The 21,037-nt window shown below is 41.3% G+C and overlaps 1 protein-coding gene across 2 annotated transcripts in view; it reads left to right on the forward strand.

Annotated features, from left to right (window-relative positions):
* The window catches only part of ntsr1 (neurotensin receptor 1 (high affinity)), a 44,870-nt gene extending 24,101 nt beyond the window's left edge, over positions 1-20,769 (forward strand). The window contains exons 2-4 of one of the 2 annotated variants that reach the window (XM_084015283.1): positions 1,188-1,389; positions 8,616-8,700; positions 16,753-20,768. In XM_084015283.1, the coding sequence (XP_083871409.1) occupies positions 1,188-1,389; positions 8,616-8,700; positions 16,753-17,008 (543 nt within the window). In that variant the 3' untranslated portion in view covers positions 17,009-20,768. Of the gene's footprint in view, positions 1-1,187; positions 1,390-8,615; positions 8,701-16,752 lie in introns of both variants that reach the window. The other variant, XM_084015284.1, reaches the window with a different exon arrangement.
* Positions 20,770-21,037: the final 268 nt, after the last annotated feature.

Consider the following 21,037-nt stretch of genomic DNA (forward strand, 5'->3'; position numbering starts at 1 on the left):
GTCTAATATCTCAGTTTCCTTGCATCGTCAGACCCAATTATCCACATTAGCTCTGACAGCTTTTTGGCTGCTTTTCATATTTTTATATCCACCCAAGCACAGGTTCTGTCTCCCTCCGACGCTTTGCTGCATTTGTTCTACTCTCCGTTTCAGCTTTAATTAGTCAACAATGTCTCGGAGGCAGGGGACCCTCAGAAGTCAGCCCGCCTGTTCGTTAAAGCCATTAACATTTTTCATCCGTGATTATCCCTTGGAAAAACAACAGCAGCAGTGTGTGTGTGTGTGTGTGTGTGTGTGTGTGTGTGTGTAGCAAGTGGAGGGATGCTGTAGGGAAACTGATGTCAAAGCTGTCTGTTACATTGATTAAGGAAATACCTGTAGATTAACACCCCACACATCCATTCACGTTTCCTCTCTTCAACAAGCTCTCATACCGGCTCTAGTCAGGCTTCAGCTGTTATAACGGATGTCTCGCAGCACCCTCTATCTCTCTCTCCCCCTTCCACCTCTCGTTCCATTCTTCTCTCTCATTAATCTTCACTGTTCAATTTATTCCCTCTCTTATGTTCTACCAGCAGCGAGGCATCAGACTGTGACAAAAATGGTTTGCACAAAACCTTTCCAATTCTGACTTTGATCAAAGCCGGCACCCAGAGAATGCAGTCTAATTTAATTTGAGTGTTTCTTGATGGAACATTTGAACTGCAAAATAATGAGTGGGAAGTCAATATGTTTTCATTGTTCATCTTAACCACAGACAGCAAAGCAGGGAAGCTATTGATGTATTCACATGTTGGCTAAATCTCTCATTAGTCTATTCTACTAGATTATCCATGATTCCACACATTGGTGGCTTTCAGTTAATAATCTGCAATATTTGCATAAAAATGCATCATTAAAACAGTCTTAAATTTCTTAAAGGGATAGTTTGGGTGTTCTGAAAATATATTTTTTGATGGAGTACTCCATAGTGTGTGTATTACTAGATGATGGTCGGTACAACCCCAGTTTGGAGAAACAGACGGGAGTACTGTTAAAATGAAGTTATGCACACATGTGACTTCACCTGATATGATTGACTAAATAATTGATTAACGATTTGAGAGGAAATGTATCTGCAACTATTTGAATCACCAGTTAATATAGAAGCATATTTGTAAAAACTTCTGCTTTTCCTCCCTAAACAGGTAAATGCCTTTCTGTCCTTTGTGATACCGATGGTGGCCATATCTGTACTGAATGGAGTCATAGCCAATCAGCTGCTGCGAATGTTCCGCGAGGCGGACCAAGAAAACCGCGTCTGCATTGTTGGGGGAAATCCCACCACGCTGAATGTCACGGTGGAGCCCAACCGGGCTCAGTCGCTTCGCCATGGAGTTCTTGTTCTCCGTAAGTGAACATCCTATCACTTTACACACACACACACACGCACACGCACACACACACACACACACACATACACACACACACAAACACACACGCACATCCACAATCTATGATGGCATATAAGGGCTACTGTTCGGAGAGAAGGAAAATCTTTGATTTGGGGAATTCAAGTCATAGTATTAGAGAGAGAAGTTGTGATATTTTAAGAAAATAGTAATCATAGAATAGATTGTTTTTGTGTTGTATGTTATGCTTACATGTTGATTGGATTGCACGTACCTGTAAGGAGTTCCTAACAGTCCATAAGCTAATGCCTGCAGTTATTTTGGAGAGGATTTACAGTCATGTTTGACTTAAGTCAAAAGTCGCAAGCGCGATAAAATGTGTAATAATCTATAATTTAGTCATTAACTCACCGTTTTGGCGAAGTAATATTAGCCTACACTGACAGAAGATGCCAAAGTCTCACTTTCTCCTGCCCGCAGGACAGAATGCCTGTTAACTTTGAACGGGTGCCCGTTAAACGACCCTGGAACTGCCACTGTAATGATTTTCAAATGGACTGTTCTTCAAAACTAGCATTTTATTGAGTATAAAACTTTTTTTTCGTAGTAGGAAGCATACACTTCATTACATTGTATTATTGCATTCCTAATGTGAGGTGTGTGCTGGGTCCAGATTGACTTATATCATATGCATACATGCAAAATATTGCCAGGTATATGTATGTATGTATTTATGGCAGTAATTTATTAATAAGAAATAATAATCACTCTGTCCAGCAGCATAGCTTTTCAGCACCATTGAGCAGAACGGTTGCCAAGTGACACCTCATAGTAACAGTGGGTCAAATTTGCCATCACTCTCAACTGTGCTTTGTGTGTAGATGTAAAAAGCTAATGTTAGCATGGTGACATGATACACTAAGAGGATGAACATGGCATAAACATTATTGGTGGTACAGTTACTGAAAGCATGGGAGGCACTATGGTGGAATATACCAAAAACATGCTGACCCGTTTTTGAACGGGTTTGAGTTTCTCACATTGTAATTACAGGGTATGGGAATGGCTTGGCCTCCACATGTACTGCTTGCAGCGTTGTTGAGTTGGCTGCTTGCTCCTTCCAACCACACAAAATGCAACATGGATACACTTGCTTGTTTAATGATGGATACCATTCTCCCACAATGCAATCCACCAAGGTAAAATAAACTGTGGGTGATGAATAAGTATAGAATCTAAAATCACAATTTCATAAGACGTCTAACTAAACTAAAGTTCACATATTGTACCATTTCCTGTTAATATAAAGAGGTTAATTATCTTGATTTTGTTTCTATACTAACTACTATGTGTCGCCGCCGTGGCGTGCACTTGGCCAGTTTAACTGCAAGTGGCAGATCTAGAGAATTTATCTAACACCGACAACGCCACCTTAAGACTTGCACCTAAAGAGTATACTCCTTTAACTTTAATTTCTCTGAGAGGGTTTCCCAAAAACAACCCGTACACAGGTCCACACACAAATGAATACAGGCACGTAGTATTTATAAGTTAACAATCTTTATTACTCACAATTAAACAATTTCATTTATTAAGTTATATCTCTAAAACATGTATATAGTTATTTTCTGTAATGTCGGACACATACGGTGTTCCACTTTCACCAATCCGTAGTGGTTCAGCTAAGAGAAAGGGGGCAGACTAACAGCTAGCTCTAGCAGAGGCCACTGCTCAAAATAAACTCAAACCAAAGAAAGAAAAAAAAACATTTAAAAATCATGCAACATGTATAAATTGAACAGGTCCTCTACTGTCACTACTGCCAAACTTTCCCTTTACCTTTCACTGACAACTCACGGTGTGATTACGGCAACGATAGAAAACCAGTAACTTCAAATAGCGTCTATACGACGAGAGCAGCGCGACTGGTTATGCTAAGTACGCAGAACAAAGCAACTGGTACAGCTAACTGAACAGAGCGAGGCTAAGTAAACAGAGCGAGGCTAACTAAACAGAGCGAGGCTAAGTAAACAGAGCGAGGCTAACTAAACAGAGCAAGGCTAAAAGAAAGAGGCAAGAGCTTGGAGGCAAGAGTTTGGAGGCAAGGCAGGGCAAACAGCAGCCCAACGCCAGACAAGCTTCAAAAACACAAAAGCAACTGTTAGTGACAACACCTAAACACACTAGCAGACAAAAATAGCATTTAGCTCATAGCACGGGTTACCTGCGTCGTGCACGCATCAGTGCCTATAGCTGTTAGCAGCTACGGCAGCAGCAACCCTAACCCTACAACAGAGGATTGTCAGCACAGCATCGTACCTCTTCACGTCATGAGACTGCGCTACATACCTGCAGAACACACGGCACAGACGCCGGGACACGATGGCTCGGCGGAGCTGCAAACCCGCAGCACTTGCTTCGGCAGAGGAGAGAGTGAGAGAGACTAAACAACCGGAGGGGGTATTTGAACCACCCCGCATTAGCGGCCAAGATGGCAGCAGCACTACAGGTGCCGGCAAGGGGCGTGTCACACACCTGCTGCGATCGCCATACCTGTCGCAAAACAACCGAACAGACTAAAAGGGACACCAGAGAACCAAAATAAACAGACACTATAAACCATCCGGTTACATATGCAATATATCATGACAATTAGTATGTAGAATGGATTTGAGACGCAGCTTGACTTGTTTCTGACACTTTTGAACTCCAGTCGAACAGGAAGTTGCAAAATAATCAAATTCATTAGCAGTGTAGGTAGGGGTGTGTGATATTGCCAAAAAAATAATATCTCGATATTTTGGGGGGTTTTGCAGATAAAGATAATTGATGATATTTTTCATCCCCCAAAATTGTGTTAAGCTAGCATAGATGCTGGTTGTTAGCATCGTAATAAAGTATGAGTAAACAATTTCATAGTGGATTTACTTTGTAAAATATTGCACAAAGACCAACAAAAACTATTATGAGAGCATTTTAAACACATGGGGCCCTAGTTTTGTAGACCAGGCGCAGTCAGCTTTCAGCGCACCTGCGCTGCGCCACGAAACTAGGGCCCATGAAATGTACTGTCAATGAGAGGTATGGCTCGGATCTTCTGCTCAACCACAAAAGTGGCTAAATGTGAAACCTTCTTGCCCGTCTTTTTGTAAGGTACTCTTTTGCTGAGTGACACTGCCAAAGTTTGCTGAGTGTGTTTTTGTTTTGCCGGTACCGTAGCTGGTTGGCTGGCCAAACCAGCTCCATGCACTTGACGATGATCCACGTCCAGCTATTAAATCTAACAATGTTGATTGTGTTTTATCTCCTGGCACTGTTTGTTCACTAATTTTCAACAAAATTATTAACGTATTGGCCAGATGGGTCCACTTTTGTACAGTTCACACATTTCAGATGTTGCTGAAATCTGTCCTGATGCCTACAAGAGTTGGACCTTATCAATAATGTAACTACATTAATAAAGCCATACAATTGTGATTATGGAAAGAGGATTCATACTCTCACTGATTACCATCTTTATCTTGCAGATAATATAGAGTGACTAATCTTCACTGTAATATGACTCACGTTCTGTACTTATCAATTATGAAGCCTGACTGAGACATTGACCAGAACAGCATAGATAAATTCCCCCTTCTTTCTGTCCTTTCTCGAATGAATTACTCTCTCTCTCTCTCTCTCTCTCTTTCTCTCTCTCTGTGTGTGTGTGTGTGTGCAAGTGTGTGTGTGTGTGTGTGCATGTGTGTGTGTGTGCACCTGTATACCTAGTGGACCAAATGACATGTCCACTGTAGATCATGCTTCAACATAAAGGAATAAGGCTTCAAGTAAAACGGCTCAGTTGAAATGTACACTGTAATGAAATGAAGAGCCAGAAAAAGGGAATCTAGAATCTGGATCTAGAAAATTGTTCAATCACAATAAATCCAACTCCCCTAACCAACATGTAGGATGTTAGTCAGTTTTAAAATGGACAGAAGTCAAACTAGTTGGCTGAACTCAAATCCTTAAATGGACTTTTCAGATTCCAGGCTTGTTGGAACATGTTAAGTTGAAGTTGGAGTGATGTCAGATTGCAGTCATGGATAGATGTGCATGGATCTATGGTTAAGATGTAAGAAGCCCGACTCACACAGCCATTTATCAGAAACGGTAATTCTGGAACACTAGTATGTGTGTGTGATGACCGTCTGACAATGACAGATATGAGCTGCCATGCTGGAATAGACTCTGGTCAAATGAGATCCCTGTCCACCACAGACTTATTGATGGACTGAGTGGGTGCAGCGCACACACACACACACACACACACACACACACACACACACACACACACTAATGGAACCCATGCTGGCTCCATCCTCTCCCACTGTTTTCACTTCTTGAGTGTGTCTTATATGTTTAAGCATTCCTTTACTGTACTGGTATGTTGATGTTATTTAATAGCTCAAGATAACCTTTTAAGATGTAGTAATCCACATTCCTTCATCCACCACAGAATAGAAAATAATGAGTGCAAAGCATGGCAGCGCTGGCTCTACGAATGTTTTCCTACTGCATCCCAAAGTGTCACCTGAAGAATACCATCTGGATCTCACCACAGAGCCTTTAGAGAAACGAAGAGGAAATGCACACTAGACTATGACGTAATCTCTCCTGACAGGCATACAAATTGGCACCCAAATCTCTGTTCGATCGTCTGTGTTGTGAAGCCGGCTTATCATGCAGTGATAAGCGCCCCTTCCAAAGTTGAACCGGATGAGTTTCCAGCAACATCTAAGATTGGACCTGGCCCCGAAATAGCAACATCCATGTAAACACAGATGATGTTCTTACAGTAGTTTCTCAGAATAGCCAAATGGCATTGCCGTTTCTTAGTGTTACATGGACTTTGTTGCTTTGAATTCTGGGGATAACAGCAGGGTTCTTTAAAGGAGCTGCTGGGAAACCAGCAACCACAAATTACAGTAGCAGCCTTTACCACCACGCACTTCTAATACAATTAATTTGATTTATACTGTCATATCATAACACAAGTTATCTCAGCACTCTTATCACAGAGCAGGACTAGAGCACACATTATTCAAGTTGATTGGTGCGAGGCGTGCGGCCTGTGTGCTGGAGCAAGATGGACAAACAAAGAGGGGAAAAAAACAATTTCTTTTCATTCATTTTTTATTACCAGTCAGTCATCTCAGCCTAGTGATCTTTCTGATTAGACTCAGCGATACCAATTCACCTGTCACAGTTTTGCGGCTGAAGCGGTAAGACAAAAGACATGAAGGATGAGATAAGAGAGGAGGTTTGGCTACATATTATTATAAGTATTAAAGATATAATATTCTGGGCATCAGCAAAGAGACCATGTGAGGGTGTACCAAAGCACAAGGTATGTGACGCACTTGAGCTTATCCAAGCAGCAGAGAACAAGTTGATACATCTCTGTATGCTTTTATGTGCTTTGTGTGTATAAGGCACACAATTCAAAGAGGCACATACTCAGAGAATGCTGTTCTGCAGCCAACATAACTCACTTTGGAAACACCGTAGAAGTTACAGGTTTGGTGTTTTGGTAGATTACAATCACAGCTGTTGTTGGTAGTTGAACAATCAGCTTATCGCTACAGGTTTCAAGATAGTGGATTGCCGCACACCACAAACAGGAGTTAATTAGCTCTTTCAACCTGCGTTAAGGGGTTTCCGAGCCTATTCTTCCAGTGTCAATACGAATCCCATTCTGCAAAGCAAAATATATTGATGTATATATTGAAGTAAATTATGTGTTGACAGCTGTAAAAATTGTATTGATTGAGTTGTATAAACAGAAGATGAAGAAGGAGAAGGCTGAGCTCCAGTTGAAAAAGCTGTCGTCTGACACAATGTGCCGCCCCGTCAGCCAATCAGGAGAGGAATAGAGATAAAAGACAAGCACCCAGAATGCCTGAATGAATCTTCTCAAAGAAGCACAACACAGTTGTTTGAATGAGTCATTCATCTGTTTCAACTCAAACCGTTAATTACAAACCTTTTAAAACAGGTTAATTTCCTCTCTGGTGCTCGTGTGCTATTTTTTATGCGTTGTGTATTTTTGTGTTAATTAACTTCAGTTTGAATGAGAAATGCTGTCATGCATGTGGGCACCTACTTGGGATGTAAAGAAATACTAGGTTATTCAGATAGCAACAGATACATTGGATTGAATTTATTTTGTGAGCTGATTTATGCACCACTTCAGAGATCCCAGGGTCAGTCGTACAACTTCAGATCATGTGTCATGATAATCAGCTTGAGATGATTTCATTTAAGGTCAGACACTCATGTGAGATTCATCCTCAATAACCTTTCATCGTTTTTTATCAGATTTGTTGAGCAGTGAAGGAGAATATATTTCTGCATCTGCTATTAATATTTTTTTTCTTCTTTATATGTTGTCATCATGGCCAGTAGACAAAAAGTGACTGAAGTTAGGGACTAACTCAAAATGTAAATGAACAAATACAAATAAACAGCTTTTTCGAGCTAGAGAGAAAAATGCCTTTTTAATCTTCTCTACGGAATAATATATCACGGTAAAAAAGCTAGATACTCTTGAAATGACGTTTCAGCTTGACTAAAGCCGCCTTTTTTTTCATCTGAACTTCATCCTCATTATAAACACAACGCACAGATTTTAAAGATTCTCTATATGATATGCAGAGCATTAATGTAGCAGCAAACAACAATCATCATAGATATGCTCTGATTTCCATATTATACCTTTGAACAAGAAATCATGCATTTTCCTTCTGTTAAGAGCTCCCATTCTATTTCCACGATTAACTTTCAGCTGGACCATTAACATTACACAGGTCTAATAGCACACAGCTGATATAATATTAAGTGTCCAGTTGCTGCAATTTGTGTCAGAAATCACACGCCTTCTTATTAGAGTCATAACTGTCAAATCTGAACATGCAGAGACGATAGAGAACGTTTTATATTTAGCGTCCTGTTGATAGTTGGATGTCTGTTTATTGATGGTGCATTATAAACCGGAAGTGGTTATTGTTAATTTTGCATATTTTTAATGGTGCCTGATTGCTGTTGCCGTCTTTGAGCCTGGTCCTTAAACCGAAATAAACCTTCTGAACAAAGTGCACAAATGCTAATAAGCCTTTTCAGTTTTCATGTTTTTGTGTGTATATCTGTAGTATTATATTGTGTGTCTCTCTCCCTTGTGTCCAGGAGTGGTGGTCGTAGCCTTTGTGGTCTGCTGGCTGCCCTATCACGCTCGCCGCCTGATGTTTTGCTACGTCTCTAAGTGGTCTGAGTGAGTAACGATTCTTCTCAGCTTTTCACGCGAGGGAACCTCCAGTAGTTTGTTTGCTCACTTGATTTCTGGAGAAACACACCAATGCTGCAGTCACACCCACACACATATGCACATCACTCACACACATGCACAAACCCTAACACATGCGCACAAACACAGCCACAAGTATTGGCTGCAGCCATCAATTAGAGGGTCATCAGTTAAGAGCGTCTGATGAAGAGGAGCAGAACAGATACATCTTCCTGATTAGATTGCCTTCATTTAGCATTCTCAGTCTCTCTTGTTCTCTCTAATGATTACTCCAAACAAACTAGTGTTTCCCTAATTAAATGGAACAGACACCATTTCAGTAAATCAGTAAATGAGTGTTAGTGCTAGGAATAGCCTATATTTCTAATTTATATGAAGGATGGACAAACGGCATGTCTCTCAATTCTAGGTTTTCCTCTGAGCACCCCAGCTGAATAGAGTAAAAAAAAAAATCATCACCATTAAACTTCCCAGGTTGATTATTTACATTAAGTTGCCCCTGCGCTCGGCGTCCCTGTGCTCATCGCCCCGCGCTCAGTGCCGGCCCCACGAGAGCTGCCCCTGCACTCGCTGCGGGGCCGGCACCGAGCGGACTCTCCATTTACGAGGGGCAGGCAGCTCATGGGGCCGGCGGCGAGCGGAGTGTTGTGCTACAGCTCCGCAAGGCTGCCTACAGATGTGTCTGCAGACATTTTTTGAGCGCAGGCATTGGCCAATGCCGATCATCTCAAAATGTCATTAATCGGTCAACCACTAATATCGACTCTAGCTCTGAATATTCCGTGCTAAACACACCCATTATAACATCAGAAACTTCACCAAACTTAAACTGCAATATCTGTAAAACTCTACACACCATCCACATGAACGGTTTGACCCAATAAAGTCCACAGTTTTGTGAACTTTTTAAACTTTTAATCACGTTTTGAAGTTAAAGTATGGCGAACTTGTGCAGTCCTGAATTCGATGCAAAGTAAATTAAAAAATTTGAAAAGAGCAGCGGTTACCATGGAAACCTAGACCCGGGTCTATAAGTACAGATGGCGAACAGACTGCGGTGTGGAGATATTGGAGTTTCGATTGATACTGAGACTGATCGTGAATTTTTCAACTTTTAACAACTTTGTGAGACAACTTTGTGAGAAGAACGAAATTTAATCTACGTTCAAACAGATAGAGACAGAACTTTTTCATCTGGAGCAGGCTGATCTCCACCAGTCTGCTCTTCTCGTCCATCTGTTCATTAGCGACAGCCAGTTTACATTTTTCATTTGTGTAAACCATCACCCCAGCAGTCAAGATGCAGCGGGGAAACAATAACAGTTGGCATCCAGTCCAAACTGGCCCTAGGAGACCATCAGTGAGCTGAGCATGTTATTGCATCAGCAGCAGCAAATAAGCGCTGACGAGCACAGCAAGAGGGTGAAGCTCCCACATGAGCTGAAATGGCAGAAGACCCTGAAAGAAATGTTTATCAATCGGGCGAAGGCCATCCGCGAGGAACTGGATGCTCAAGAGGGCAAGTGACCCCGAGACCCTGATCACCAATCCACCGAAGCTTGGAGCACCATCAAGACCAAACAGAAGAGGGTGCTCCAGAAGGACCATGAGGACCTTAAGGTCTCTCACATCATCCTCCTGCCAAAGTTCCAACAGCTGGAGGAGGCGATCCAGACCCCCAGGCAGGAGAACTTCCAGAAAAAGGGTGAATTGGAGAACCTGAAGTCCTCAACGAGCCTGGAGTTCTTCATGAACCTTCAGGCTGAGATGGAGGTCACCCAAGGCCTCCGAGCTGAGTTAGCTCAACTCAAAGAAGAGCTCCAGCAGAAGACCCAGGAGCAGGGGAAGGAGGCCCGCGATGAGCAGCTGGAGAAACTGAAGGCCAAATATGAGGCCAAACTGAGCAAACACGATGAGCTCAAGGACTCAGAAAAGAGGTTGTCAGAGGACCTGGACGCCACGAAGCAGCTGGTTGATGAGAAGGCCGATCTTATCCACCAGCTGCAGGTGGAGATCCAGACCCTGAAAGAAGACCTCTCTGAGAAAGAGGAGGCCTAAATGACATGATTGAGAGCCTGAACTTACAGTGCGCAGCCTGCTGGAAGAACTACATTAGCTTCCATGCTGAGAAGCAGGTTACTCAAGGCCTCCGAGCCCAATTAGCTCAGCTCAAAAAACAGTACCAGTGCAAGACCCTGGAGCAGGAGCAGCAGAAGGAGGCTCTGGAAAAACAGCTGGTGCTGAAAACTGCACTCCTCAAAAACACGGACCTAAAAGACAAACAGGTCTCATCCAACCAGGAGCTGGTGTCTAACCTCCAGACTGCCATTGAAGACAATCAGGGCCTCCGAGCTGAGTTAACTCAGCACAAAGAAGAGCTCCAGAAGAAGACCCTGGCCCAGGAGCAGGAGAAGGAGGTCCTTGAAGAACAGGTCACTGCCAACCAGGAGTCACCAGCAGACAACAAGGTCCAGAGAGACAATGGTGAAGCTCCTCAGCAAGAAGTTGAGGAGCTGAACCAGGTCTCTGCTGACTAGCTGGTGACCGAGCTGAACCAGGTCCCATCAGACCAGCTGGTGACTGAGCTCCAGGCTGTTGAGGAAGACAATCAAAGCCTCAAACCAGAGCTCATCCCAGTCACAGAGGAGCTCCTGGTCAAAAGCCTGGAGCAAAGTCTTCCTTGTGTGGAGCTGCCAGAGGAGGTACAAAAAGGAGCAGCTCCCCAAGAAGAAGAAATTTCTCTTCAAGAGATTCAGACACAGTATCGGTCTGCGCAAGAAGCGTACCGGTGCTGTGTCCCCCTGAGAGGAGGAAAAGGGCACAGTAAGTTCTACTGTGTCGCGTGGGTTCTACTGTGTCGCGTGGGTTTCCTGGGAGTTCCGGTTTCCTCCCACAACAAAACAATTTGGCCCCAAATTAATATTATATTATAAAAAAAAAAAGATAGGGTGGCACAGTAAGTTCTACTGTGTCGCGTGGGTTTCCTGGGAGTTCCGGTTTCCTCCCACAACAAAACAATTTGGCCCCAAATTAATATTATATTATAAAAAAAAAAAGATAGGGCGGCACAGTAAGTTCTACTGTGTCGCGTGGGTGTTTCTCCGGAACAGCCAACAGTGCATATCACTGCTTACTTAATTGTTATATTAGTAAATCATAATTTTAAGGGTCTCGTGTATGTCTACTCATGTTCTTATCTTTCGCCTCCTTTCAACCCAACATTTCAATCATTTCTTTTTAGATGTGAATCTAAAATGTGAAGAATGTGAAGTCTGAAAATACATTTGTTAAAGCAACACTTAAGAACTTTTCCTCTTCGGTCCCCCGACAGGTTGGAAGGGAATTGTCCATTACTGCTGTCGTAAATAATTTAGCCTACTGCAGCCTACCATCGCACGCACGTTATTTGTTTGTATGCAGAACCGGCTCTGGAAACGATGAACGATTTGAACGATGTCCAGTGACAAGGTAGAGTAGCTAACGCCTTAGCTAAGATTAGCCAATAAAATAATCGACAATGTATTGTACACAGATGCTCACTGTTGGAAAAAAAATTATTACTGGTATTATTTACAAGTCCAGCAGCAACAAAGCCAAGTCACCATCCGTCAATACATGTTTTTCAGAAATTGGGGGGGATCTGCACCCATGCTTAATTATGTCAAATTAATTAGATGCCAGTATAGCACCATTAAAACTAGAATCAGCAAGAATCAGCATTACTTAATGCTAGGAATAGACTCACTATTGCTTTGCACATATATTTTTGTGATCTATATTGCTACAATAGAAAGCAGGAAGGAGAAGGTGGATAAGAAGGCACTGACAGTCATGTAGGGGCTTCACAGGTTAAGCGAGATAATAATTACCTGAGAAACTATTATTCTCAATCATATACAAAAAAATGCTTTGTAAATATATTTTTAATACGTATAATTGCAATAGAGAGAGCAGCACACAGGGACCAGGCAGCATCACTGACCATCAGTCCAAGGCTTCACAGGTGAGGAGAGATTTATATCTGGCCAAGGAACTCTCTATAGGATAAGAGTGACTCTGAAAATAATTTTCACAGCTATTTCACAATTACTCTCTTCTTATTTCTACTCTGAAATGTCTTTGCACATACTGTGGCAAAGGATCTTCAGCTGCTAAGGAGCACCGCAATTACAAGGATGATAAATCAATCAATAGATGTCCGCTTACTCCTGAACAATCTGTCCCCCTCACTTCTTAAATGATGGCTATGCTCCTGATCTGAGGCATTATTGAGAAGCAAGTACTGTTATTATTCAGGCATCCTACACAGCAGAGTACAGCATCAGCACGGCCATCAAGAAAACAGCATGAATCAACACCTCTGACCTGTAAAATGACAGCCTTCTTCAGTTTAGCTACATTTCTGATGTAAAAGGCTGTTATTACCAGCTGCAATGACTGCCCCCCACCCCCACACACACCCGGCCCTATTTGGCATCACAGCTCGTGTGATGTCTGGTAAAAGGGCAAACAAAATAAGGTGACGATGTCAAAGTCAGTTGGAAAAGACAATAGTAGCCATGCAGTCCGCATGGCTACTATTGGCTAAAAGGGGATTGTGGTGAGCGATCACCGAGCAGTTTGGGATCGGGGAAGTTCTGCAGTCGGGGTGAGAGAGAAATCCGACCGGCACCCGCTGCATTTACACCGATAATGTTTCATCATTCATGGCCGTAATAAACACTATTACTGCTTTGTACATGTTGTGGAAGTCCTGGGAAATTAAATGGTGTCCTGCCTGAGTTCATAAGCCGAGGGAATGTTCCCATTCATTGTCTATGTATGAAGCCGTGCAATGCTGTCGCGTCAGACTTTCGAGAGACGGCGCCGCAGCCGCAAGCTCTCGGAAATATTTTAAACTGACCGTTGTCAATCTAAAATAAAGACAGATTCAGCAACTGCATAGCTTATTTCTTGCCTCAAATGTTTTCAGAAATACATTTCGGTGAACTATTTTTGTAAAATAAGAGGGAGGTGGGAGGCTGCGAGGGGAGAACCATACAAGCTCGGAGGAGCACAGAGGGGAGGTGTGTGTGTGTGTGTGTGGGGGGGGGGGGATGTTGTGGAAAACACACGATCAATCCTTAAACTCATTAAGCCTGCGAGACCGCAAAGGCCTTTCAATGAAACTGTCTTGAAGGAAGCGTGCTATACATTGGATCGCTAGAAGGCGAAATCCCCCAAACGACTCCACATAATAGAAAGTCACGTAGCAAACCTGCTTCCGGGGTGACCTTAAGTACCGGGGCGGGGGAATACGTCACCCCTGTCACAAGTGACATGATATACACACTCGACCTGCCATGCATGTGATGGACATCCAGGTGCTGAAATACTGCCTCTGGCGGTCAGTAGAAATGAAATAGAACTATTTTGACATGTTACAAAAATACTTTCAAATCTAGATTTAAATTTTCCATAGTAACTATATGGTAAAAACTGATTTAACTTTTATCCAATTAGTGATATCCATCATTCTTTTTTAACTTTTAAGAATAACCATTGCAGATATCCTCAGCTGAATCCTACATGATACCACAAGGATTGTGAAGTGTAAATTTAATTTCCCATTTCAAATATTAACAATTTGCATTTTGTATATGTTGCACAAACAACCATATTCTTTTCAGATATACCCTACGATCCTGAATACAGGATAAGCGGTAGACGATGGATGGAATTGTTACTAATGTGAATATCATTTCCACTTTGACAGACTTGGATGTGGATTGGGATTTGCAGGGATCAATTGGTGCTGTAGGTACTGGTAGCAGTCAGGACCAGTACAAATATTTCCCGGTAATCCTCCCTGATAAATTCATGGCAGGGAAATCAGTCCTGAGTTAATTGTGTATATACTCTATATTGAAAAGGTCAACTATCTCCATTGGCCCTTTCAGTCCTCCTCTCATTCATCTTTAATGGTGTCCCTGTATGCAGACAGACATGCACATCATTGACTTTCTGCACACTTCAGTGACCCTTGTCCACTGCAAGAGCAGAACAGATCAATAACACCAGATTCCAACTGAGATGATGCTAAGGAATATCTACACGAGGGGTGCCCAACCTTTTTGAACCAAGATCAACTTTTAAAGGTGCCAGTCTGCCGAGATCTACAATAAACCATTTAATAAACACAACAAACAGAAAACAGATATAATTTAATGCTCTAAGTTGGGAAAAAATAAATAAATAAATGTATTTCTCTACCTTAGTGGGATCGCTGGCACTGGGAGAAGGCAGCTAGTTTGTCCTGGTCAAGGCAGTAGGGGCTGGTTGCAAGCCTTTAGGCTGGGCACCAGATGGTCATTTGTCTTTGTGGATTTGTACTTTGACGTTGAAGTTCTGACTGCAAGTGGGGAAAGTTGTAGCTTTTGAATGTGATCACTCAACTGATCATGTTGATTACATGTTGATCCTTACCCTGCAGCTCCAAATTAAATTCATTGAGCAGGTCAGTGAGGAAATATTTGATTTCAGGAAACAACTTTGTGAATCTTGCCAAAAATGTACCTCTGCTTAGCCATCTAACATGCAGCAGCAGGTCTGTGTGTTCTGGGCCAGTCTCCTCCAACTGAGCACAAAATAAGCTCCTCTGTAGACTCCAGAGCACACAATCCATCACATCATTCATGTTCAGAATCTTCCCACACAGTGCTTGCTGGACAATTATACAATGATAATTAAGGAAGACCGGGAAAGATTCACTTTTTTGTGCACAATGCAATGAACCTTGTGCGCTCTACCATCGCTGGAGAACCATCCGTTGTGATGGAGATGAGATTGAAGGGGGGCAATTGGCTTTTGTTAACTAATTCCATGAAAGCACAGAAAATATCTTCTATCCTAGCCTCTAGTGTTTCCTTTCAATTGAAACATGGTGAAAAGCTCTTCTTTTACACTCCTCCAAAAAAACATTCTGATAAAAAAAAAAAACACACACACACACAACTGTGCCATATCCACGGGATCAGTGGACTTATTGAACTGGACACATGCATCAATCTCCTTCTTAAGTTGCAAGGATGTTATAATGTTTCTGTTTCATGTTCGTTCTTTGCATGATTTAGGTTGTCATAGGCTCTTGTTTCTTAGTTTACATACCCTCATTTTATATCCATTCACCCTTGCTTTGAATGCACACATAAAGAAATACAATACAGTGTGGTTCTTGAGAGACAGCTTGGTGGCATATTAACCATAACAGTATGAGAGCTTTTTGGCTCCACCAATTCAAGACTTGAAGTCAAATTAAAATAATAATTTGTTTTACTAAGAATTGATTAGATAATGTAAAGTGTATAGTGTGTGTTTTGCATTATTTAAACTGCAGATGAAAAGGCTGAACATAGTGGATAGCTACCATAAATGGAAAAGAATGCCCTTCCATCCTTAGGTTTGGGCTGAACCCTGAGTGTTTTACAATGTCTAGCTCTGCCCCTGAATCCATGGTACAGGCTTTGCAGCATACAATCCATGGTAATATATAAGATAATAAAAGTGATGAATTATAGTCGCTATATCCTTATACAGCTCGCATGAAGCCAGCAGATATGTGCAGGGCAGCACATTCAGTCCAGTGGGGTTATGCGTGTTCCTTATGCTGAGAAAAATAACTCTGGAGTCAGCTTTTAGTGCCTTTTAGGACATAATGATTTAAATAAGGGCTAGTTAAGTTTATCCAGTATAACTCTATGGGGAAATGTGTTTTTGGGCCCAATGGCATCATGTGATAATCCCATGGTTTGTGGCTGCTATTTCAAATTGCTTCAAAGCCAAAACGCTGCTCCCAGGTGAAGTAAATTAAATAAGAAGATGCCTTTTTGGACCCCATGGTTATATTTTACATGTACCTCTTGGTGGCCCAGATTATTACAGCTCAAATTAGAAGTGTGTATTTGACAATTATATTTAATATGTCATATGTGTATCTTTAACACACATAACAATGGTGGCCTGTGTTCTGTTTCCTCACAGGGACCTGTTTGACTTCTACCACTATTTCTACATGCTCACCAATGTCCTGTTTTACGTCAGCTCGGCCATCAACCCCATCCTCTACAACCTGGTGTCAACAACCTACCGCCAGATCTTCTTCTCAACGCTGCGCTACATCTGCATGCCCTGTCGCCAAACACCCAGGAGGCACCCCCACCCACTAACCCGCCACTCCATCAGTATTTCCAGCAACCACACCCTCTCCACCAACATCATCAAAGAGACGGCGTACTGATTGGGCTGCAATGGAATATACTCTTGCATACTGTAAACCCATCCACTGCCACCTTGTGAATACTGGTCTTACTTCATCAAGGAGATTCTGGAACTGGTTTTGGGACAGTTAGCAGAGGCTTTATTCATTCAACATGAGAATGGTAAATAAAAAACACCAAGTAATTATGATGATGGAAGTATAAAAAAAGGGAAGGAAGGACCTCCATAAACAAATATGAATGTTTTATACAGTAACTACATGTTTTTAATGGACAAATCATTCACACATGCTTGGTGCTGTACAGTGTACATGACTATTGTTTCAGTTTGGGGTTTTTTTTGTTGGTATTTTTCTGTCTTGAATCCAAATTGCAGTGAAATCTGGAAAGCATCACTTAACTTCTCCTGCCTTTCTGGCTTTGTCTCAAGTAAAATCGTGGGTCCTTAGACTCTGAAATATGAATGTCTATAGATAGTGCAGACTGCATTTCTTAATTTTTCTGGTAATAGTTTTCTGCATTCACTTAAAAACGTCAAGTGTGTAGACAGAGTGAGCTCTAACACATAAAAAAAATGGTAAAAAAAAACGCTAACAGTAACTAGCTCTCCTCCAGCTGATTCCAACATACCTGATTGGGCTGCAGAGAAAGGAGCACTTCAGCAATCACAGAGAAGCTACTCGAAGGCCTCTCCACCAGCTGCTGCTGGAGCAATCAGGGAGGGAGAGAGCTGGGGACTCCTTTAGGAGAAATGCCGAGATGTGGGACAATCTGGATCATCTTTCAGTTAAGGCACTCAAAAGGTGCTACGGAGGATTAGAGAAATGCCACTGCCATCATTTAGCCATGATTCAACAACAGCATTTTAAAAGGCCAAGAAAATGGAGCTTGTGTGCTGGGCCACTCGTCTCAATGATGTTGGGGAGCGCAACATGCTTTGATTGCATTATTCTGAATCCAATCTTAACCAGAAGAGTTATTATTCACCCAGTTCACCAGCCCAATATATATTAAGGAATAATGTTGATATTGCGCGCCTCATGATTTATGTCCAGTGGAGACTTTCAGTGCCAGTACAAAGCATGTTTTGAACTTTATGTGGTTAGGGTTAGGGTTAGGTGGAAAGTGAGGGTCTAGTTATTTACTACCATGATATTGCCATGACCGTAACCATGTGATGTTAAAGGTTGTCTAACCCTAACCACAATTTAACAGTGTATTTACCATAACCACCACCTTTCCCCAACCTTCACAATTCCCTTACCTAAAGTGTTTTAGTTGCCGTAAGGCTGGAGTACACTTGAAACCTGCAGGTATAAAAACAGGAGAATTGTTTATATGTGCTAAAAGGGACAGATATGATAGATAGTTCAAACCATCCTATGTTCTTAGCTCTAACCTGACCAATGGCGCCATGAAGGGGGCACAATTTTGGTTGTTGGTTTCAGAAAGCTGCAGCAGTTATATATGTCCAAAAAGTTACAGAGGGGTGTAGGGGGTGGTTTTATACATTTTTCAACTATCACTTTAGTTCAGAAGCATAATGTTGCCTCAACATTAACCATACCTTTAATAGAGTTAATTTGCGGTAACCAAAAAATACTTTAACATAAGCATTATATATAGATTTTCTTGCCTGGCGATATTTTGACTATACACACTAACTAATGAGAACAAGAAAGCTAAGTATTGACTTCTTATCCCGTTCAATAAAAAAATATTCGGGACCATGAGTCAGAGTCATTGAGATTCACATTAGTAGATTTTTCCCATGTAGAAAATGAATAGACTACCAGTGGCTTGTGTTGTCAGTGTTCTAAGGCATATAGTATGTAGAGTGTGAGTTTAATGCGTCTTTGTGCTTGCACTTGTATTTACCCCCATAGAGTGCATGTAATTTACACTTTATGGTACTTGTGAATGTGCTTCTGAACAAATCACAGATTCTATGTCTGTTTTGTTTTTTTGTTTTTTGTTTTTGCTTTTAAATACAAATACCATGACTGAATCACCAGCACTTGACAATGTATTCACCATTGTCAGAGAAACAGCCATGTTAGCGGCTGTGTGAGGCTGTACTTGGGCTCAGATCTGCTTTAAGCTCTGAATGCTAACATCAGCATGCTAACATGCTCACAGTGACAATACTAACGATTTCCCGATGTTAGCATGCTACCACACTTTGCATTTTAATTTCAAAGTACAACTGAGGCTGATGGAAATATCAGGAAGATTTTCGCCAAGTATGTAGTCATAAACCAAAGAATTGGACAAGTTGAAATTTTGACAAGATAACCGTGCTAATGGAAATCACCAAAGTTACTTCGGATCTTCTGGAAAGCAAGAATGTCTATACAAAGCAATTCTTCCAATTGCTGTTGCGGTACATCAGTCTGGACATAACGACATTGCCATGTTAGCATGACTGAAAATGCAAAAAAAAAAGGATACCTGCATTAAAATACTACAGGAATCTCTCTTCTTCTGTATATTCAGTATTAACCCTCTTGATGCTCTAGGTCCAAGTCAGACGGAGCATGTTTTAGCAGCCTGGGGCGGCTTTTTGTAAAAGAGCTTTGGCCTGCTCAGCACCTCACTTTTTCCTCTCTTTGTGTTTAATGCATGTCACGTTTTTGCAGGAGCACCCTGAACGCCTCAAGTTGAAGAAAAAAATCTATGTAAAGTGGGAAAGCACCTGACACCTTCATGTTTTCTGGATACCCAGAGCTATATGACTTTACCAGCTGTAGTTACCAGAAAACAGCAGGAGGCAAATTAATGCAGTATTCGAGATTTTGGGTAAGTTATTTTCAATAGTTTTAACTTAACTATTATTAGGTAGCGTCCACTGTGTTAAGTGAACATTAGCATTCATTGGTGTTTGCTGAGCAACACAAATAAATAGATGCAAACTTTAAATAAAATGATCAGGTGCTTACGTTTTTGCCCAGTAAATCTACAATATGCTCTGGCACTGCTTCTCCAACTTCTCCATGCATATCCCAGCAGCAAATTAACAAAAGAAAAAAAAACTGAACTTTTGTGTTTTATTTTTAGTACACCATGACTGGTTGTTTTAAATAATGTACTTTCTTATTATTGGTGGCACTTACAGTATTAGCTGTGCTTTGTATTGGCTGATCTTACTCTGTGTTACTGTGCAGTATCTGTGTTCTTGTTGAATCTGTGGAGGCTTTAGCCACTTTATTGTCCATTAAAAATCAAAATTCAGCCAATCATCAGATTCCCTAAGATCCACCAGACATGCTGAATGAAATATATGGAAAAAACACTGTATATCCATTTAATTTTTCAAACCATCCAAATGATGTTTTCTGCACTCTTCTGCACAGATGTGGATATTATAACCAAAATGCGTCTCAGTCTAGTGCTCATTGTATTTACATCCATGAAATAGATTGCTTATTTTAACTGATTATTCCAATCAGCCATGTTTAACTGTATATGACACATTTCACGGACAGAATGTTACTTCATTTCATATCAAAAAGAAATATTAAAGGAATCACATTATATAATGTGTCTCTCCTGTCTTATGGGTTCACAATGGATGCAAAAGCACCATTACTTTTGTCGAAATGTCACTCACAAATGTAATGGTCCGAGACACGCTACACAAAGCAGAAGACTGTTGCCCTATGAAAAAACAGAGCCATAAACTTGAAGATGTTAAGTGAGGAATAACGTGGGACATTACCAAGGTCTCCTCTGTGAAGCAGACAATCAAACCCCATTACAGAGTAAGTACCCATCTCTGTGGCTGTATTTTGGTCAGATTTACAGCAGGTGGCCTGGCCAACAAAACCACAGATTTAAATAATGAAGAAAAGCCTAGTTGTTATTGTGGTTCAATTGTTCTCACGTCATCTAAAGAATATTAACTGGAATTTTACGGAAATGTAAATAAAGACATCAAAACAATATAATATTTGTCAGCATAACATGAGAGAAGTCAACTGGTAAATTAACCATTTCAATGGTATAACAATAAAGTCCCAGCATTGTTCTGAATTGTGCTTATAAGTGTT

The sequence above is a fragment of the Eutrigla gurnardus genome (assembly GCF_963514095.1).
Source record: "Eutrigla gurnardus genome assembly, chromosome: 8".
NCBI lineage: Eukaryota > Metazoa > Chordata > Actinopteri > Perciformes > Triglidae > Eutrigla > Eutrigla gurnardus.